Below are 17,847 nucleotides of genomic sequence, written 5' to 3'. Positions count from 1 at the left end.
AATTCCTCCAATTAGTACAAGAAATTCTGAAGTTCAACAACTGCTCAAAAGTAGAAAACATGCAACAATGACATAACGACGAAGTTCGATAACTAAACATGTTCTAACATAACTAGGTTGACATGCTGGAATCGACTTTTAAACCGAGTCCCACGACTAACTCTCCCTCTTGTTGCTAACCAGGTCGTCGCTGACTTGATCCTGCCCCACCTGTTGCCAAATACACATACAAACAAAGCAACAGCCGGATAAACCGGTGAGAAAGACATTCCTAGTAAAAGCAACATAACAAGCAATATATAAACAACATGTTATCAAGACAACATATTAAAGTAAAAGCTAATGATATGCATGTCTTTAAAACCAGGATATCAATTCTGATAAACAAGGGAGTGCTGCTCTGCTTTTGGGATCCCGAGGATGAGATCACGCAACAACTCACCGACTCTCTCAATCGAGGTGGTGCCACGTATCCCAATCCTCTAGACTTTGGTGCGACTATGAGGAGTATGCTGACACTAGGTGAACTTCAACAACCTAGGCCACTCACAACATAGCCCCCAAAAGTCTAAACAAAAAGGGCCGTTCTGCCGGCTGAAATCAAAGTTGGCTCAAGATGAATGCATAACAAAACATAAAACATAAGCCACATAACGAACTCAATCAAGCAACAAAATACAAGTTCCACATGCTAAAACAAGTATTGATGCAATATGTGATTTTAAGGGAAAACTCGAGAACCAGCTGTCCCGAGTATGCTATCCCGCTAACGATGACTGCTTTTACCTTTCAATGCAACAGTTCCAACTCCGGATAAGCTACAACAAAAGATTATTTCAAAGACTATACAATCTAAACAACTACGGTTCAAGGAAAATCTCTTTACCGTTCTTCGTCCAATCTCTTGACGATCAAATGATGTTAACACCGGATTGACAAACTCCAAACGAATCTGTACGGAGACAATAGATGATCAACAACAACGATCAAACTCACAAACCAAAGTTCAACAACTCAAAAACGGTTCGAAATCCCAAAACTCAAACCGGCGGCATAACGGCTAAAACTGAACAAACCGGAAATGCAGACAGCAGTTCAATATTGATATCAACCCAAATCAATGCTAATACAACAATAACAAGGCAATTCCAACAAATCTCAAAACCTCAATTTCAAAAATGGCTTCCAAAAATCATAACAATTTCGAACATCGCTCTATTTCAAAACCGACAGATAATAAACGATCATAACTCTGTCAAGAACAACATACTCGAATCTCAAACGATTCTAACAACATCCAAAAACTAGAATGTATCTGATCATAGAAAAACTTACAATAAAACGGAGCTCTCGCTGCAGTGATCATTAATCTGCCTTCAGAAATAAATTCTAACGGCCGGATCGAGCTCGGAATGAAATCTGGAAGCTAGAAAACTCAATGGGGCATCTTCAATGGAGGAGGCGAGCTTGGGGAAGGAGATGGAGTGAATGAGAGGTCAAGACAAGGTGTAGATAATATATAAAATCCATTATTTGCATTTTGGTCCCTGAAAAATCCAAATTTTGCAAAATAAACCCTGATCAAAATCAAGTCGGCTCTTGAACTCTGTAATCTTCGATTAACTCAAATAAACTCATTTAAGATAAAAACGGGGCGTTACAATTCTCCCCCACTAAGAAGAGATTTTGTCCTCGAAATCAATAAGAATTACAACTCATAAGATAGAATAAAGAACCAAAGACAGTAAGAAGAACTCACGTCATCCGAATAACTCAGGAAAACGCTGTCTCATGTCGAATTTGTTGGGGAACGCGGCGATCAGATCAATCAGGATTGATACCCGGTGCAGAGGAAGTTTAAAAATTTTATATGGAACGATTCCATAATGGGTATCAAAACTTTACGATTAAATTGTGTGTGTGATTATAAATTTTTACCTCCAATCTCGAAGCGAGATTATGGACACCAACAGATTGCTCTGCTCTTGTTGTATATCCCTGAAACTGATGGACGAACTGTTCTTCAATCAGGTCCACGAACGGATATTTAATCCATCTGATAGATTGCACTAGAAAATCTATCAGAAGTTTCTACGAAGAGAATTAACGAATTTGATCCGTTAAACTAGACTGTAATTCAAAATTCACAGGCTGGATTTTCCTGAGCAGAGGGGAGGGGGGCGGCCACTGTTAGAGAAAATACTTAGGGTTTTCGAAAATTTGTGACCTGTTGTTTTTTAATTTCTGTACTGCAATAACTTATTTATAATGTAGGCCGCTAACAGCTTAGGGCCCATTAGTCATAAGTTCAAGCCCGACAAGCAAAGCCCGCATGTTCAGAAATTAATATAAAATTCATCATGACTCCGATTGATAAACCGATTTCACCAATGTGCACAGAAACCATTTCTGCACCTTTTAAAGTCAAGATAAATTTTTCTGAATCCGAATTCAGTGATTTCCAAAAATGCCCATCCCTATGTCATTTTAGGAAATCTTACTCCTCTACTCTTAAATAAGAAGTCCAACTTCTTTGTTCATTAAATTTAACTCTTTAAATTTAACTATCTCAACGGGGATTAAAAATCCATTACTCTGTGTGACCCTCAATGGTTCAGGGATACAGCTAGCTGTGGGCTCACAACTCCTTGTGACTCGGAACAACAATTTCCGACTTGCCCATCAAATCATGGTAAGAGCGCCTAGCAACATCGCCCCATGATTCCCTAGGTATCATTGATAGTGCCTGCAAGAACCAATAGATTTTGGTTAGCGTACAGTACGGTCCCTTCATCCATATATCCCGATCGAATCAACAACCATTGGTAAATCGAGAGTCGTTCGAGATTCGATAACTATGCAATACATCTTGAAGATCAAATAGTGACATCGCATGTGTTACTAAGAAACCATTTCTTAAAACACATCATGTACTCTGGCCAGAGACTCGTCACACTAATATCTCCTCAGATCGCATAGGATATCCACACTCGCAAGTATGTGGTGAATCCTTGACAACAAAGCATCGACTCCTATATGTGTTGTAACTGTACCCAATCCCGACACCTGATGACCCCAATAGAGTCGGTAAACGAGTCAAAGCACAATACTAGCATATATAGTCTCAATGATGTTTCAAGTAATAAGGACTAATGGTGTACAACCAAAACCGCGGACTTTATCCACTCGATAAGTGATAACCACTTGGAAAGTCCGGATAGGGTAGTTCGATCATTCATCGTATGAATATCCATTTGCATGCTTCGAACATCTCTATGTTCCTTACCAATGAAACGTGGTACTCTGCATCGCAAATGCTAGTCTCAAACTCGAGCGATCCTTATCCTTATTATCGGACGGCTCAATCGACTAGGAACAGTTTAGAATACACAGTGACTATAAGATGTGTTTCATGATAGACATCTCCATGTTCTACCACATCTTACATACACTATAGTATATTCAAGGTCTTTATCAAAACAACAATAGTATATCACAATATAACAATATGAAGAAAGATAAAGTCATTGCCATTAATAAAAGTGTAAATTATATTAAACAAAAGATTGTTTATACAAAGAGTCATCAAAGCCCTTAGCCACAAGTTGGCTCACCGGGCACCCACTCTTTCAGAATTCTGTCTCCCAAGTCGCTTCCTCGACTCCGTGACGGCTCCACTGCACTTTCACCAACGAAATCAACTTGGTTCTGAGTTGCTTCTCCTTCCGATCGAGGATCTGAATCGGTCGCTCGAAATAGCTCAGAGTCTCGTCTAACTCGGCTTCGTCAGGTTGAAGAATATGAGAAGGATCTGGATGATACTTCCGCAGCATAGATACGTGAAAAACTTCGTGAATACCAGATAAAGACGGAGGAAGTGCAAGTCTATAGGCAAGATCGACTATCTTCTCGAGAATCTCGTACGACCCAATGAATCTCGGAGATAACTTCCCTCTCTTCCCAAATTTGACAGTACCTCTGAAAGGAGAAATCTTAAGGTATACACGGTCTCCCTGCTCGAAACTCAGAGGTCTACGTCTGACATTCGCATACTTCGCCTGTCTATCTTGAGCTAACTTCATTCTAGCCTGAATGATCTTAACTTGTTCTGCCATATCTCGAAGCATCTCTGGTCCCAAATCTGGTGACTCGGACAAATCGTCCCACAACAAAGGATATCGGCACTTCTTACCGTACAAAGCCTCAAAAGGCGCCATACCGATACTCGCTTGGAAGCTATTGTTGTAAGAAAACTCGACAAGAGGCAAGGAATCTTGCCAACTAGTGCCAAAGTCTAGCACTACCGCTCGCAGCATATCCTCTAACGTCTGGATAGTCCGCTCTGACTGTCCATAGGTCTGAGGATGATAAACTGTACTCAGATGCAATCGAGTACCAAGTTCCTCTTGCAGACTGTGCCAGAAGTGTGAAGTGAATCTAGGGTCTCGGTCTGAAACGATCGACTTCGGCACCCCATGCAATCTCACAGCATTGCTAACATACAACTCAGCCATCTGATCATGATGATACGTCATCCTGTACGAAATAAAACAAGCAAACTTCGTCAATCGGTCGATCACTACCCAAATAGCATCGCATCCTCGAACAGATCGCGGTAGTTTCGTGACAAAATCCATAGAAATGTGATCCCATTTCCATTTAGGAGCAGATAGACTGTGCAATAGACCACCTGGTCGCTTCCTTTCTGCTTTCACTTGCTGATAGTTCAAACACTGAGATACAAACCTCGCGACATCGCTCTTCATTCTCTTCCACCAAAACTGATTCTTCAGATCGTTATACATCTTACGGCCCCCAGGATGAATACTGAACCGACTGCAATGAGCCTCTCGGAGAATACGCTGTCTCAACTCTGAAATATGAGGCACAACAATACGGTTATTCACAAACAAGACGTCATCTCTAACCTGAAATTCAGACTGATGCCCAGATCTGACTTTCTCTACTGAAACCTGAACGCTCGGATCAGACCTCTGTGCCTCTTTGATTGCAATCAACAACTCCGGCTCGGCTTGAATAGCAAACATTCTGATAGTCTTCCTATCTGTTTCAAACTCCAAACTAGAAGTGAAACATTCGTCGATCAACTGAGAAACACCGATAGTAGAAAGATATAAAGAACAAAGCTTTCAACTTGATGCATCTGCAACTGCATTCGACTTTCCCAGATAATACTTGATTTCACAGTCGAAATCATTCAACAGATATAACCATCTTCTATGTCTCATATTCAGCTCTGTCTATGAAAACAAATACTTAAGGCTCTTATGGTCGGAAAAAATCTCGAAAGACTCACCATAAAGATAGTGACGCCAGATCTTCAGAGCAAAGACGATCGCAGCTAGTTCAAGATCATGAACCGGATAACGAGTCTCGCACGGTTTCAGCTGCCTCGATGCATACGCTTTCACATGATTATGCTGCATAAGAACACAACCCAAGCCTCGGTTAGATGCATCACAATAGACTGTGAAACCTCCAGTACCCTTCGGAATAGAAAGAATCGGAGCACTAGTCAGTCTCCTCTTCAGATCAACAAAGCTAGCCTCGCAATCTGCAGCCCAGATAAAAGGCGCATTCTTTAGAGTCAGCTGGGTAATTGGCTTGGAAATAGACGAGAAACCCTCGATGAATCGGCGATAACAACCAGCTAAACCCATAAAGCTTCGGATCTCAGGTACTGATGTCGGTCTAGGCCAATTCATAACCGCTTCGATCTTGCTGGGATCGACAGAAATCCCATCTCCAGAAATAATGTGACCGAGAAAGACAACTCGATCCAACCAAAATTCACACTTAGATAACTTGGCAAACAACTGCTCAACCCGCAAAATCTGCAAGACGGTCCTCAAATGCTCTGCATGGTCAGTACGGTTATTTGAGTAGATGAGAATGTCATCGATGAAGATAATGTCAAACTCGTCTAGATAGCGCTGAAAGATATGGTTCATCAAACCCATAAAAACCGTTGGAGAGTTAGTCAAACCGAACGGCATGACTATAAACTCAAAATGATCATACCTCGTTCTGAATGCGGTCTTAGGAACATCTTCCTCTCGCACTCTCAGCTGATGATAGCCTGACCTCAGATCGATCTTCAATAGACAGAAGAACCCTACAGCTGATCAAAAAGGTTATCTATTCGGGGTAAAGGATACCTGTTCTTGACTGTAGCTTGATTCAGTTGACGGTAGTCAATACAGAGTTGCATAGAACCATCCTTCTTACGAACAAATAGAACAGGAGCACCCCAAGGCGATACACTAGGTCTGATGTATCCCTTGGCAATCAAATCCTCAAGCTGCTCCTTCAACTTTCTCAGTTCAATAGGTGACATACGATAAGGAGCTTTGGAAATGGGTTGAGTACCTGGTACTAAGTCAATGCTGAATTTGATCTCTCGAATAGGCGGCAATCCAGGAACATCTTCCGAAACACATCAGCAAAATCTCTAACCACTGGTATATCAACCAATTTAGGACTAGATTTCAGTACATCAACTGCATAAACCAAAAATCCCTCTGCACCTCTCTCTAACAAAGGAGTCATAGATAACACTGAAATCAAAGGAATTCTAGATCGAGAACCCTTACCAAAGAATTTTCACTCGTCTGCCATTTCAGGTCTGAATCTGACAACCTTCGGAAAACAATCGACTGTTTCCCTGTACTTGGTTAAAGCATCTATACCAACAATACAGTCAAAATCTGACAGCCCATGTACAATACAGTCGAATTCTAACAAATTCCCCTCAAAACAGAGTTCACAGTTCCTGACTAATCTGACATAAACAATTCCTCCACCCAAAGGTGAAGTAACAACTACTACAATAGGTAACAACTCAGTAGACAAAGCATACAACAACACAAATTTCTCAGAGATAAAGGAATGGGAAGCACCTGTATCTATCAAAACATGAGCAGAATAACAGAAAATCGAACAGTTACCTGCTATAACATCATCAGGTGCTGCCTGAGCATGATCATCTGTCAAAGAAAAGACTCGTGCTTGCTGTCTCGGAGGCTGGTTTGCAGTAGGGTTACCTCCCTGTCTGTTCTGCTGCTGGGGCTGGAAAGAGTGCACTGCAGAAGACTGCCTCTCAGGCTGAGCTGTAGGTCGAGATGAACTTTCACTCTGAGCTTGATATCTGTTACGCTGAGGGAACACCTTAGAAAAGTGTCCCGGTTGCTGACAGGTGTTGCAGTTTCCGAAAACTCCCACACACTGATCCGGTGAGTGTCTTCCCCGTTACTTGCTGCAGTACAAGGATGAAGATCCAGAACTCTGTCTTGAACCAAATTGTTTGGAACCACTGGAACTAGAAGAACTGTTCCCCTGCTTCTTGAACTGTTTCCCCCTTGCTTTGTACTGATCCCTTCTGTTTCCCCCACTGTTTCCACCTTCGTACCTCTGCTGTTGGTTCTGATACTGAGGTGGCTGATTATGATTCTGAGATGGTTGGTTCTGAGACCGCCTCTGCTGCTGAGACATCATCTGATTACCTCTCTGTCTGCACAAGCCTGCTTCAGCTCTCTTTGCATGATTCATGACATCCGCAAAGTTATCTGGCCTAGCAGTGTTCACCAATGTGAAGATGTCGGGATTCAAGCCATTAATGAACTGATCGGCTTTGGCTTCTTCACTGTAGGCAATGTGCGGTGAAAAACGCAAAAGGCTGTCGAACTTGGCTACGTACTCCTCAATGTTCAGATTCCTTTGACTCAGATTGGCAAACTCGGCTCCCTTGTCCTTTCGGTACGAAACAGGGAAAAACCGCTTATAAAATTCGGATTTGAAAAGATTCCAATTAAAAACTGTACCTCGGTTCTCCATGGATCTCTTGGTCATGATCCACCAGTTCTTGGCAACACCACGAAGCTGATGAATGACTAACCTGGTTCGGCGGTCATATTTATAATCAATGGAATCGAACAGCTGATCAATGTCATCCAACCAACTCTCACAGTCAACTGGATTCTCAGTACCCATCAACAAAGGCGGATTAAACGACTGAAACCTCTTCAGTAAGGTTTCCATAGGAGTCGCTGTAACATCCAACTGATCAACTTCAGTACTAGCTTGCTCGGTCGTAGGAATAACTGGCGGTGGGTTTCTGTTAATCACTCGACGAGGACTCATCTGATAATCAAAGGTTAGGACACAAGATATCTCAATCGCTACAATTCGGTGTCCTAACAACCGCTTGGAATACCGGATACCCGTCGATAACAAACATAGTTATAGCACAAGTAGTCCATGCTTTAAAAATTAAATCACATAATCATGTAATTCAATTAATCCTCAACTAATAAAGAATGCTCGCATGGAATTAAATAAACAATTAAATAACTCAAACACATGCGAGGATCCAATACATACGGACTCGAACTACCCCGCTCACTCTAGTTCAACCAAAAATCTAAAAGCTCTGATACCACTTATTGTGAGACCTCGGTTCTAAACAACTAATCTCGGATTAATCAACAATAATTAATCATAAAAGAACCAAGATTAAAAGCAAAGGAATTTTTTTTTTGGATGAATAGTGCCGCGCTTGATCGCACAAACTCGTGCGATCGAGCGCACTAAAAAACGCAAGGTTTCTGCCCAGAAAACAACAGAACATATATTAAGGCTAAACAACTCCAATCAAGCCATTCAATACTTCAAAACATAAACATGCATTACGACTCAATTCCTCCAATTAGTACAAGAAATTCTGGAGTTCAACAACTGCTCAAAAGTAGAAAACATGCAACAACGAAATAACGATGAAGTTCGATAACTAAACATGTTCTAACATAACTAGGTTGACATGCTGGAATCGACTTCTAAACCGAATCCCACGACTAACTCTCCCTCTTGTTGCTAACCAGGCCGTCGCTGACTTGATCCTGCCCCACCTGTTGCCAAATACACATACAAACAAAGTAACAGCCGGATAAACCGGTGAGAAAGACATTCCCAATAAAAGCAACATAACAAGCAATATATAAACAACATGCTATCAAGACAACATATTCAAGTCAAAGCTAATGATATGCATGTCTTTAAAACCATGATATCAATTCTGATAAACAAGGGAGTGTTGCTCTGCTTTTGGGATCCCGAGGATGAGATCACGCAACGAATCACCGACTCTTCCAATCGAAGTGGTGCCACGTATCCCAATCCTCTCAGTTCCAACTCCAGATAAGCTACAACAAAAGATTGTATCAAAGACTATACAAGCTAAACAACTACAGTTCAAGATAAATCTCTTTACCGTTCTTCGTCCAATCTCTTGACGATCAAATGATGTTAACACCGGCTTGAAAAACTCCAAACGAATCTGTACAGAGATAATAGATGATCAACAACAACGATAAAACTCACAAACCAAAGTTCAACAACTCAAAAATGGTTCGAAATCCCAAAACTCAAACAGGCGGCATAACGGCTAAAACTGAACAAATCGGAAACGCAGGCAGCAGTTCAATATCGATATCAACCCAAATCAATGCTAATACAACAATAAAAAGGCAATTCCAACAAATCTAAAAACCTCATTTTCGAAAATGGCTTCCAAAAATCATAACAATTCCGAACGTCGCTCTATTTCAAAACTGACAGAAATAAACAATCATAACTCTGTCAAGAACAACATACTCGAATCTCAAACGATTCTAACAACATCCAAAAACTAGAATGTATCTGATCGTAGAAAAACTTACGATAAAACGGAGCTCTCGCTGCAGTGATCGTTAATCTGCCTTCAGAAATAAATTCTAACGGCCGGATCGAGCTCGAACTAAACTCTGGAAGCTAGAAAACTCAATGGGGCGTCTTCAATGGAGGAGGCGAGCTTGGGGAAGGAGATGGAGTGAATGAGAGGTCAAGACAAGGTGTAGATAATATATAAAATCCACTATTTGCGTTTTGGTCCCTGAAAAATCCAAATTTTGCAAAATAGACCCTGATCAAAATCAAGTCGGCTCTTGAACTCTGTAATCTCCGATTAACTCAAATAAACTTATTTAAGATAAAAATGGGGCGTTACAAAAAATCTCGAAAGCTCGGACACGATCCATCGCTCCTGTTCGCACTTGCTGGAATCCCAAAGCCAAATCTTAAAATTCTTGTTGATGATGATAATCTTCGGGCAACCTAATCGTCGCATCATTGCTTCTTTAAAGGTCTCATCAATCCCAAGTATAACCCAAAAAGTCTCATTACTATCTCCCAAGTCTCTTGCATGCATGCTCTGATACCAATAAGTGTAGCGACTCAACTCGGATCCACTACCTAATCAGAGTTAAGAGCATAATTAATCATGCATTAAATAAATCGCTGCAAAAGACTTAAATAAAATCAGACCGGCAGAATACAACCGGTTTAAACAAATTCGATTATACAACCCAATCGAATAAATAAGCCTAAAGGGCAAAAACCTACAGCTAATCCTGATGTCTTCACTGGTCACTGCTTACTCCAAGCTCATGGTACTCAATCCTGCACATACACTTGCCCCGTCGAATGGGGTGTCCAGATACACTGAAAAGACTGGACGTGAGCTCTAAGCTCAATATGAAAGCACGGGAAAAACATACAAATATGATGCGTGCAAATGACCGGGTATTCATATCTGGGATAACTATATACAACTACTCAGTAATGGCGCCTAGAACATGAGTGGTACAACCCGGGAAACAAACCCTGCGTACACTGCTCATTCTTAATGGAAGTAGACCGTGTCTTCCAAATGCCAGTGCCGGCTAACCCGTCGGTCGCGGGGCGCTCGACATCAACCGTCCAATCAGGGCTGAGCGGCCCTATGTGGCTCATCTCAAAAGATGGACAGACACAATATGATATGCACATGTTGCATAATAATATGACACACAAATACAACATATAAGCATGAAAAACCCGTTGGCTATCTCAGTCAGTACTTATGTACCTTATTACAGGCAGTTCCTAGCAGTTCCACTCTAGGTTCCAAGCCTATCATCAGCTCTACAATGCAAATACTCATGCATCATTAATTAAGCTTTAAAAGTCTTAATTAAACTATTGCATACTCCTAAATATTTTTAGGAAGCCAAAACTATACCTGCGTCCGTCGTCAGCCCACTGATAACGACTATCCCGCAACTAGAGGCACACCCCTACTGCAGCTCCACAGCCTCGAGCACGGCTTTGCTACATGAGCACTGCTCCGCTACTATGTAGACACTGTCTGACTATGCTAAAATATATTTCCTACTCCAACTCTAAAATAAGAGTACCCAAAGCCCTAAATAGAGTCGTGTGGGCGAAGGAGAGGAATTCGGAAGTTGCACAAATGAGGAGCTCGGACCCCATATTTATAGACCACGATCGGGCCGTCCGATCACGCCTTCGGAGCGTCCGATCTGCTTCGGACCGCCCGGTCGCCTCAACGGATCGTCCGATCTCCGCCACGTGTCAACCCAATCGCATGAAACCATGCACCTGTCCCGTACACTATTCGGATGGTCCGATCTCGCCCAACGGATCGTCAGAACTCAATATTACGTCATCCATAACGTCAGCCATCCAATGATACGAACACACGTGTCACTGCTAAAGTTCGGATCGTCCGAACTCAATTTCGGAGTGTCCGAACTGCTCGTATCCTCCGACCCTTGGCTCCGTTCCCAGTTCGGATTCTCCGAACTCAGTTTGGGTCGTCCGATCCTCCCGAACCTTTTCCACCATTTTTTAGTATCCTAGATCCATTTTCGGACTCCGTTAATCCCTTGGAAATTTGCTTAATCATGTTTTACTAAATTTAAACATGATCGCACGATTAATTATTTATTAATCGTTAATTCTGGATACGGGTCACTACATCCTATGTCTTTCTGGTCAACCGTGACCGCTTGCACTACTAATAAGGAATCTAAAGCCACCTGTACATTTTTTTACTCCGGCAGCCGCGATCTTGAGGCTCGAAATTCTACTAGCATATATAGAGGCGCCCCAAGATATTTACTCCGGAAAATTCTTTCAGCCCTCACCATGAATAAAGGTTTGTCTTTCCTTCCACACTGCCCAGCCACGCATAGCAAAGTTTTCAAACTCTTTTTTTGACAGCTTACTATTCAACCACAGACAGAGGTCGAGACCACCATCACCTTTAATCTCTTTTGTAAAGCATGCGAACAAAGTGTGTTTCTATAATTCTTGATTCCCGCACATTGAACCAGAGAGTGGCATGTGGTCTCGTATGGAAAAGCATAGAGACCACACCCGCTACTGGTCGGAACATGATGCCGCAATAAATTCAGATTTGTTGGAACACAATCATGAGCAACACCCCACCAGAATAATCTCACTTTCCGAGGTAAGGAGAGGCTCCAGAGAAAAAAACACCAACTTTCATTCGGGAACCTCAACTGATGTTCCGGTGGATCAAACAGGCCCCTTTGTAATCTGCAACCATATCGGACTGAGTATTTCCCCTTAGGAATCGAGTATCAGGCACATCCGTGGTTGGGAGAGGGATCTTTAGTATCTCTCCAGCGACATGTCCATCAAAACTGTTCGAAAATAAATTCTCTATCCCAGTCTCCATTTTTAATCAATGAGCAAGCGTTGACACCCCTACCTTACAATTATAAATTCACCAAAAGATATATATTTAATGTCCTATTTAATTAGTTCTTTCACATGTGCCCCAATTTTGTAATTAATTAAACTCATAATCATGTCTATTTATTGTGCTTTTATTGGAGTAGGCATCTATTTTTTTATTTCGAAAAAAATTAATATATTTATTTATTACTTAAGTAAATAGTGTGACTGAATTCACACTCACGGGAGCATGAATTTGAAAATAAGTTTACTTCATTCTAAAATTTTCATTTTCTCTTTTCATAATGAGTTTATGTTACCAAACAAAAAAATATAGCTGAGGATAACTGTTCGAATGAGGGGAGGCCGATTCTTGGAAGATTAAACACGTATACAAAGTTCAAAATTTAATAATTTTTTAAAAATAAATCATATTACTTTTTTTCTTAACAAATAAATTAAATAGTACCTTTTTTAAATATATAAAATATAATTGCCAGCTTCTTTTGTCCCCTATAGAATAAAAACACATCACTCGTGGAGCAGCTGGCAGCATATTTAAATGTTCTCTTTATAAACTCAGTTAAGATCAACATTTATTCATAAAATCAAATATAGTAATTTGTTGACTTCAAAACAATTCGTTTCCCACAATCCAATTTCACGTATTAGAAAAATAAACAGACAAAAAATAATAAAAGAATGGGAATCGGATTTCACTTGATTTGGATCCAAATTCCCTCACCCGGAATATCCCCATGAACAACGAATAAAAGATAATATCCGGCCGGGGCGAGATTACCCGAAGCCGGTGTCATGACCCGAATCCGGAACGTAGAGTTTCCCAATACTGAGACCTCTCCACCACTAAGAACTAATAGCCTTTGGTTCATTGAAAATGAATGTGTAGTAAATGGTGGAGCCACCATAGTTACCATGACCCGAGCCCCGTTTACCATGCCTTGAGGAACAAAAAATTGGATATCCAATTGTTGCGCGTATCGGATTTCGGATTGCGAAGCGGGTAAAATTATTTCCGGGCGTAAGTTAGCTGATTTCGAATCCATATACGATGGAGAAAACGTTTCTAAAGATAAATCAGTCGGAAACAAGACTCCGGTGAAATTATAATATGTGTGAGGATTGCTACCACCAACTAATATCCGAGCATCGCGTAACAAAACGGCAGTTGAGTGATACATACGTGGGATGGTGCTCGGGTTTTGCAATTCGAATCTCGATCCGACCGAACAATCGGGCATATAAATAACCGGGGTGAGAACCGGATTTCGACCCAATTCCCACCCAGCGGTACCTGAAGCCGCCCCATTTATGATCAAGACATTAGCATTGGGTAACAAAACCAGATCCCCCATGACCCGACCCATTGGCATGGTCTCCATGATCCATTGAGGATTCGGGTCATTTATTCGGATCCTCCCGCACGTGTTAAGTGCGTCCGTGAAATTACCATTATTTGCACTGATATAAGCTCCCTTCGGAGCTCCACCACAAACCAAAGCCTCAGCCGAGGAGCTGTTCTTCAGCGGCAACAAGACGGCGGAACCTGAACTCGGATAGCTCCTTGGATCTCCGCCCGGAATCGCCGGGTAGCTTTTCACGACGACCCCTCTTACGTAATCGAATAATATGGATCGATTGTTCGCAAAGATGAACAAATTCCCGTCCACATTCAGGAAAACAAATGGATATAGATTGTTCTCAATCCTCGGATCGTTTGTCTGTACGAGGAAAGGTAGATTATATGACTTCTCGGCAGGCTTTTTCGGGTAGAATTCGTAATTGAACTGCCTCCGGCCGCCGATGATGATCTCCCTGCCGTCCGGCAAGATATGATTGGTAGCATACCATCTCCTCTGCGCAAGCCCGTTGGGAATCTCTGCCCAGTCGCAAGAATTGTCGGCACATGGTTTATAAACTCTAACCACGTGATCCCCGTCGTTGTATCCGCCGGTCTGTATCAAAGTCCCGTCCGCCATTACCGCGGCGGAGGAGCACCACACGTCGGTGAGGACCATGAGGGGGCGGACGGAGTTGGCGGCCACGTCGTACTCGACCGAGTGCGCGGTGCAGTCGTGCTGTAACGCGGTGTCGTTCAGGTCGTCGCGGCATCTGCCGTCGGGCAAGGAGATGTTGGAGCTGCCGAAGTCGGTTCGGTCGAAGATAACGACTCGATCGGTGTGTAGGAGCTGCATGTGCATGGCGGATAGGCCGATGTTGGAGAGGAGCAGGTGCCATTCTCCGGCGGCGGCGTGGGCGAGAGTATTCCGGTGAAACGGTGGCGGCCGGACAAGGAGGAAGAGGGAGAGTAAAAGGATTGGGATTTTCATTGTTGGGGTACGTGTGAGTTCTTTGATGGAAGTATAGTTTTAAATGACTGCGGTGAAATCTGAACTGAGGCAGAATCACAAGCAAATTTGTGAAACGGGACAAAATAAATTTATTTTTTATACTTGTAATTAATAAAGTTTTTGTTTTTGAGATGAAATTTTAATTTTGGATTTTTGTCACCATATGATTATGCGGTCCCTCAGAATGGATGTGGGAATGATGAAGTTGGATCTTGATTTCACAAACGATAAGGATGTAGATATTCAAGTAAAAAAATTTATAATTGTCAATTATACGTGTCATTCAAATTTTTTTTTTATCAAACTCATCCTTAAATATCAAAAATATATATTTAATTGTGAAAATTTAATAGGTATCTCTCTCATCTTTTATAATAATTATATATGTTATCATTTTATGACGAGTTGTCAAACATGCACTGTTATTATACCTAATATTTAATTATTATTTTTAAAATGTTAGGTCTATGATATGAAAATGTCATTCTATTGTTGTGAAAATATTTACATATAGTCAAATACATCATCTACATTAGAATGGACCATTTTTATTCACAAATACACGTGATATTTTTTAGTAGATATATATAAAAATTATTATCATATTAGAAGAGCATTTTCGCACCATTGACATAATATTTTCATAAACAATAGTTTCTTAGGTACAGTAATAATGCGTACTCAATAACTGCCTTGAAAAGGCTTAACGGTGCAACTATTATAAAATTTTAAGGGCTGAGATGTCTATCAAATTTTCATATAAGTGAAATATGTAGTTTCAATATTTGACACGTAGTTTGGTGTATATGTCGAAGTATCGTTTTTCTCGTGTCCATGACACAACGGAAGTTTTAAAATTTTAAGTTTGACATTCAAAATTGTTTGGGCGCGCACTCGTATGTTTTAATCAACATACATAGGGTGCTATAAATTTATAGCTTAGTCAAAAATTCACTTGGCACCAACTATTTCAGAATTAACAGAGATAACTCTTGTTGTAACTCCCTACGAACGATCAACTTGAATACGTCTTTCTTCAATCTCCAAATCAAATCCACGATCGCATTGTCTGTTCCTCGTCGAACTCGCACTAGAGATAAATAAAGAATTTTTTCGTTGAGATTTCAAACAGAAAATAAAATACCACACAAAATCCTCTATCAATTAGAGGAGATATTGGACGATTCTTACATATAGAAATTATGGTTGTTTTTTTTGAAAATCATACATGTATATATTATGTATTTTTTTTCGTGAACAAGTTGTGTGTTAAGACAATAATATATCAACCCAAGTATATTATTATTATCATATATATATTTACCAACACTCACACGCGTAAACCATATATAATATTTCATACATATATATTAATATATATATACAAGTTACATATATAAATATATATATATCAATGTATATATATATATACACAAACACACGTGCATACACATAATATACATATACACGCTTTCACATATATATATATATATACATTTATATGTATGCATCATGGACACTTTTATTCCAAGTCCAACTACAATAAAAAAATCAATCAAATTTATTTAAGACTTTAATTAATTTGCACGATGGGCTTGTACTTTTACAAGTCCATGAATCATAAGAATGTCAGAATTGATTTATGATTGGATCCTTTATAAGGGCTTATCCTAACTCACCCCATTTTATGCCCCAACACTTTGATCATAATAATTTCATAATTCATTTATGATTGACCCATCGAATCGTAGAAAGAGAGTCTAGTAGCATCGTCCCATGATTCCTTAGGTATCACTGATAGTGTCTGCAAGAAATAATCGATTAGGGTTATCGTATAGTATGTTCCCTTCCGTTGGAGCTAGAAGAACTGCTCCCAGACTTCTTGAATTGCTATCCCTTCGATTGAATATGCTTTCTAAAGTCACTCCCTCTAGATCGGTTTGATTGTTGGAAAGGAAGCTGCAGAAATTCAGATTTAAACAGACTCCAACAAATGGACTTACCTTGATTCTCTAATGCTTTCTTCCTCGAAATCCACCAACTTTTTGCAATACCTTGAAGTTGATACATAACTAACCGAATTCAACGGTCATCGGTATAGCCCAGATAAACAAACAACTGATCGATCTAATGTAACCAGTTTTCACAACCAACTGCATGTTCGGTACTCTGCAGATTCGGTGGATTAAAAGTCCGAAACCTTAACACCAAAGTTTCCATTGGTGTCGGGGTGACATCCATCTGATCAATCTCTAAACTAGATTGCTCGTTTGGAGGAGTAACTGGCGGTGGGTTCCTGTTAATAACTCGACGAGGATATATATGATAATCAAAGGTTAGGACACAAGATATCTCAATCGCTGCAATTCGGTGCCCTAGCAACCTCTCAGAATTCGGATTGCGGACGATAATAGAAACATTTATATCTCAAGTAGATCATGTTTTATAATTTAAATCACATAGTCATGTAATTCAAATAATTCTCAATTAATAAAGCATGCTCGCATGGTATTTAAATAAATCAATTTAAATAATTCAATCACATGCAAGAATTCAATTCATGCGGACTCGATCTACCCCGCTCACTTCTAAATTCAGTCCAAGAATCTTATCTCTCTGATACCACTTAATGTGAGACCTCGATTCTAATCATCTAATCTGTAGATAAACAATTATTAAGCATACAAGATCCAAAAAATAAAAGCAAATTTTTTTTTTAAAAAGGGGTTGCGCTCGATCGCATGAACTCGTGCGATCGAGCGCACCATCCATGCCTCAAACACTGCCGGGAAAACACAGGTGCTGCGCTCGATCCTATGAACTCACGGGATCGAGCGCACAAATTCTGCAAGGTTCTCTGCCTCAACAAATATGAGGG

At 40.5% G+C, this 17,847-nt stretch overlaps 1 protein-coding gene across 1 annotated transcript; it reads right to left on the bottom strand.

Moving 5' to 3' along the window:
• Positions 1–13,291: 13,291 nt before the first annotated feature.
• LOC140884334 (aldehyde oxidase GLOX-like) lies at positions 13,292–15,119 on the bottom strand. Its single transcript, XM_073291060.1, has one exon. It carries the CDS (start codon positions 14,946–14,948, stop codon positions 13,314–13,316), a length of 1,635 nt encoding a protein of 544 aa, XP_073147161.1. The 5' UTR covers positions 14,949–15,119; the 3' UTR covers positions 13,292–13,313.
• Positions 15,120–17,847: the final 2,728 nt, after the last annotated feature.

The sequence above is a fragment of the Henckelia pumila genome, chromosome 2 (genome assembly GCF_033568475.1).
Source record: "Henckelia pumila isolate YLH828 chromosome 2, ASM3356847v2, whole genome shotgun sequence".
Taxonomy (NCBI): domain Eukaryota; kingdom Viridiplantae; phylum Streptophyta; class Magnoliopsida; order Lamiales; family Gesneriaceae; genus Henckelia; species Henckelia pumila.
The sequence above is the reverse complement of the archived record's forward strand: the minus strand, read 5'-3'. Positions and strand labels throughout refer to the sequence as shown.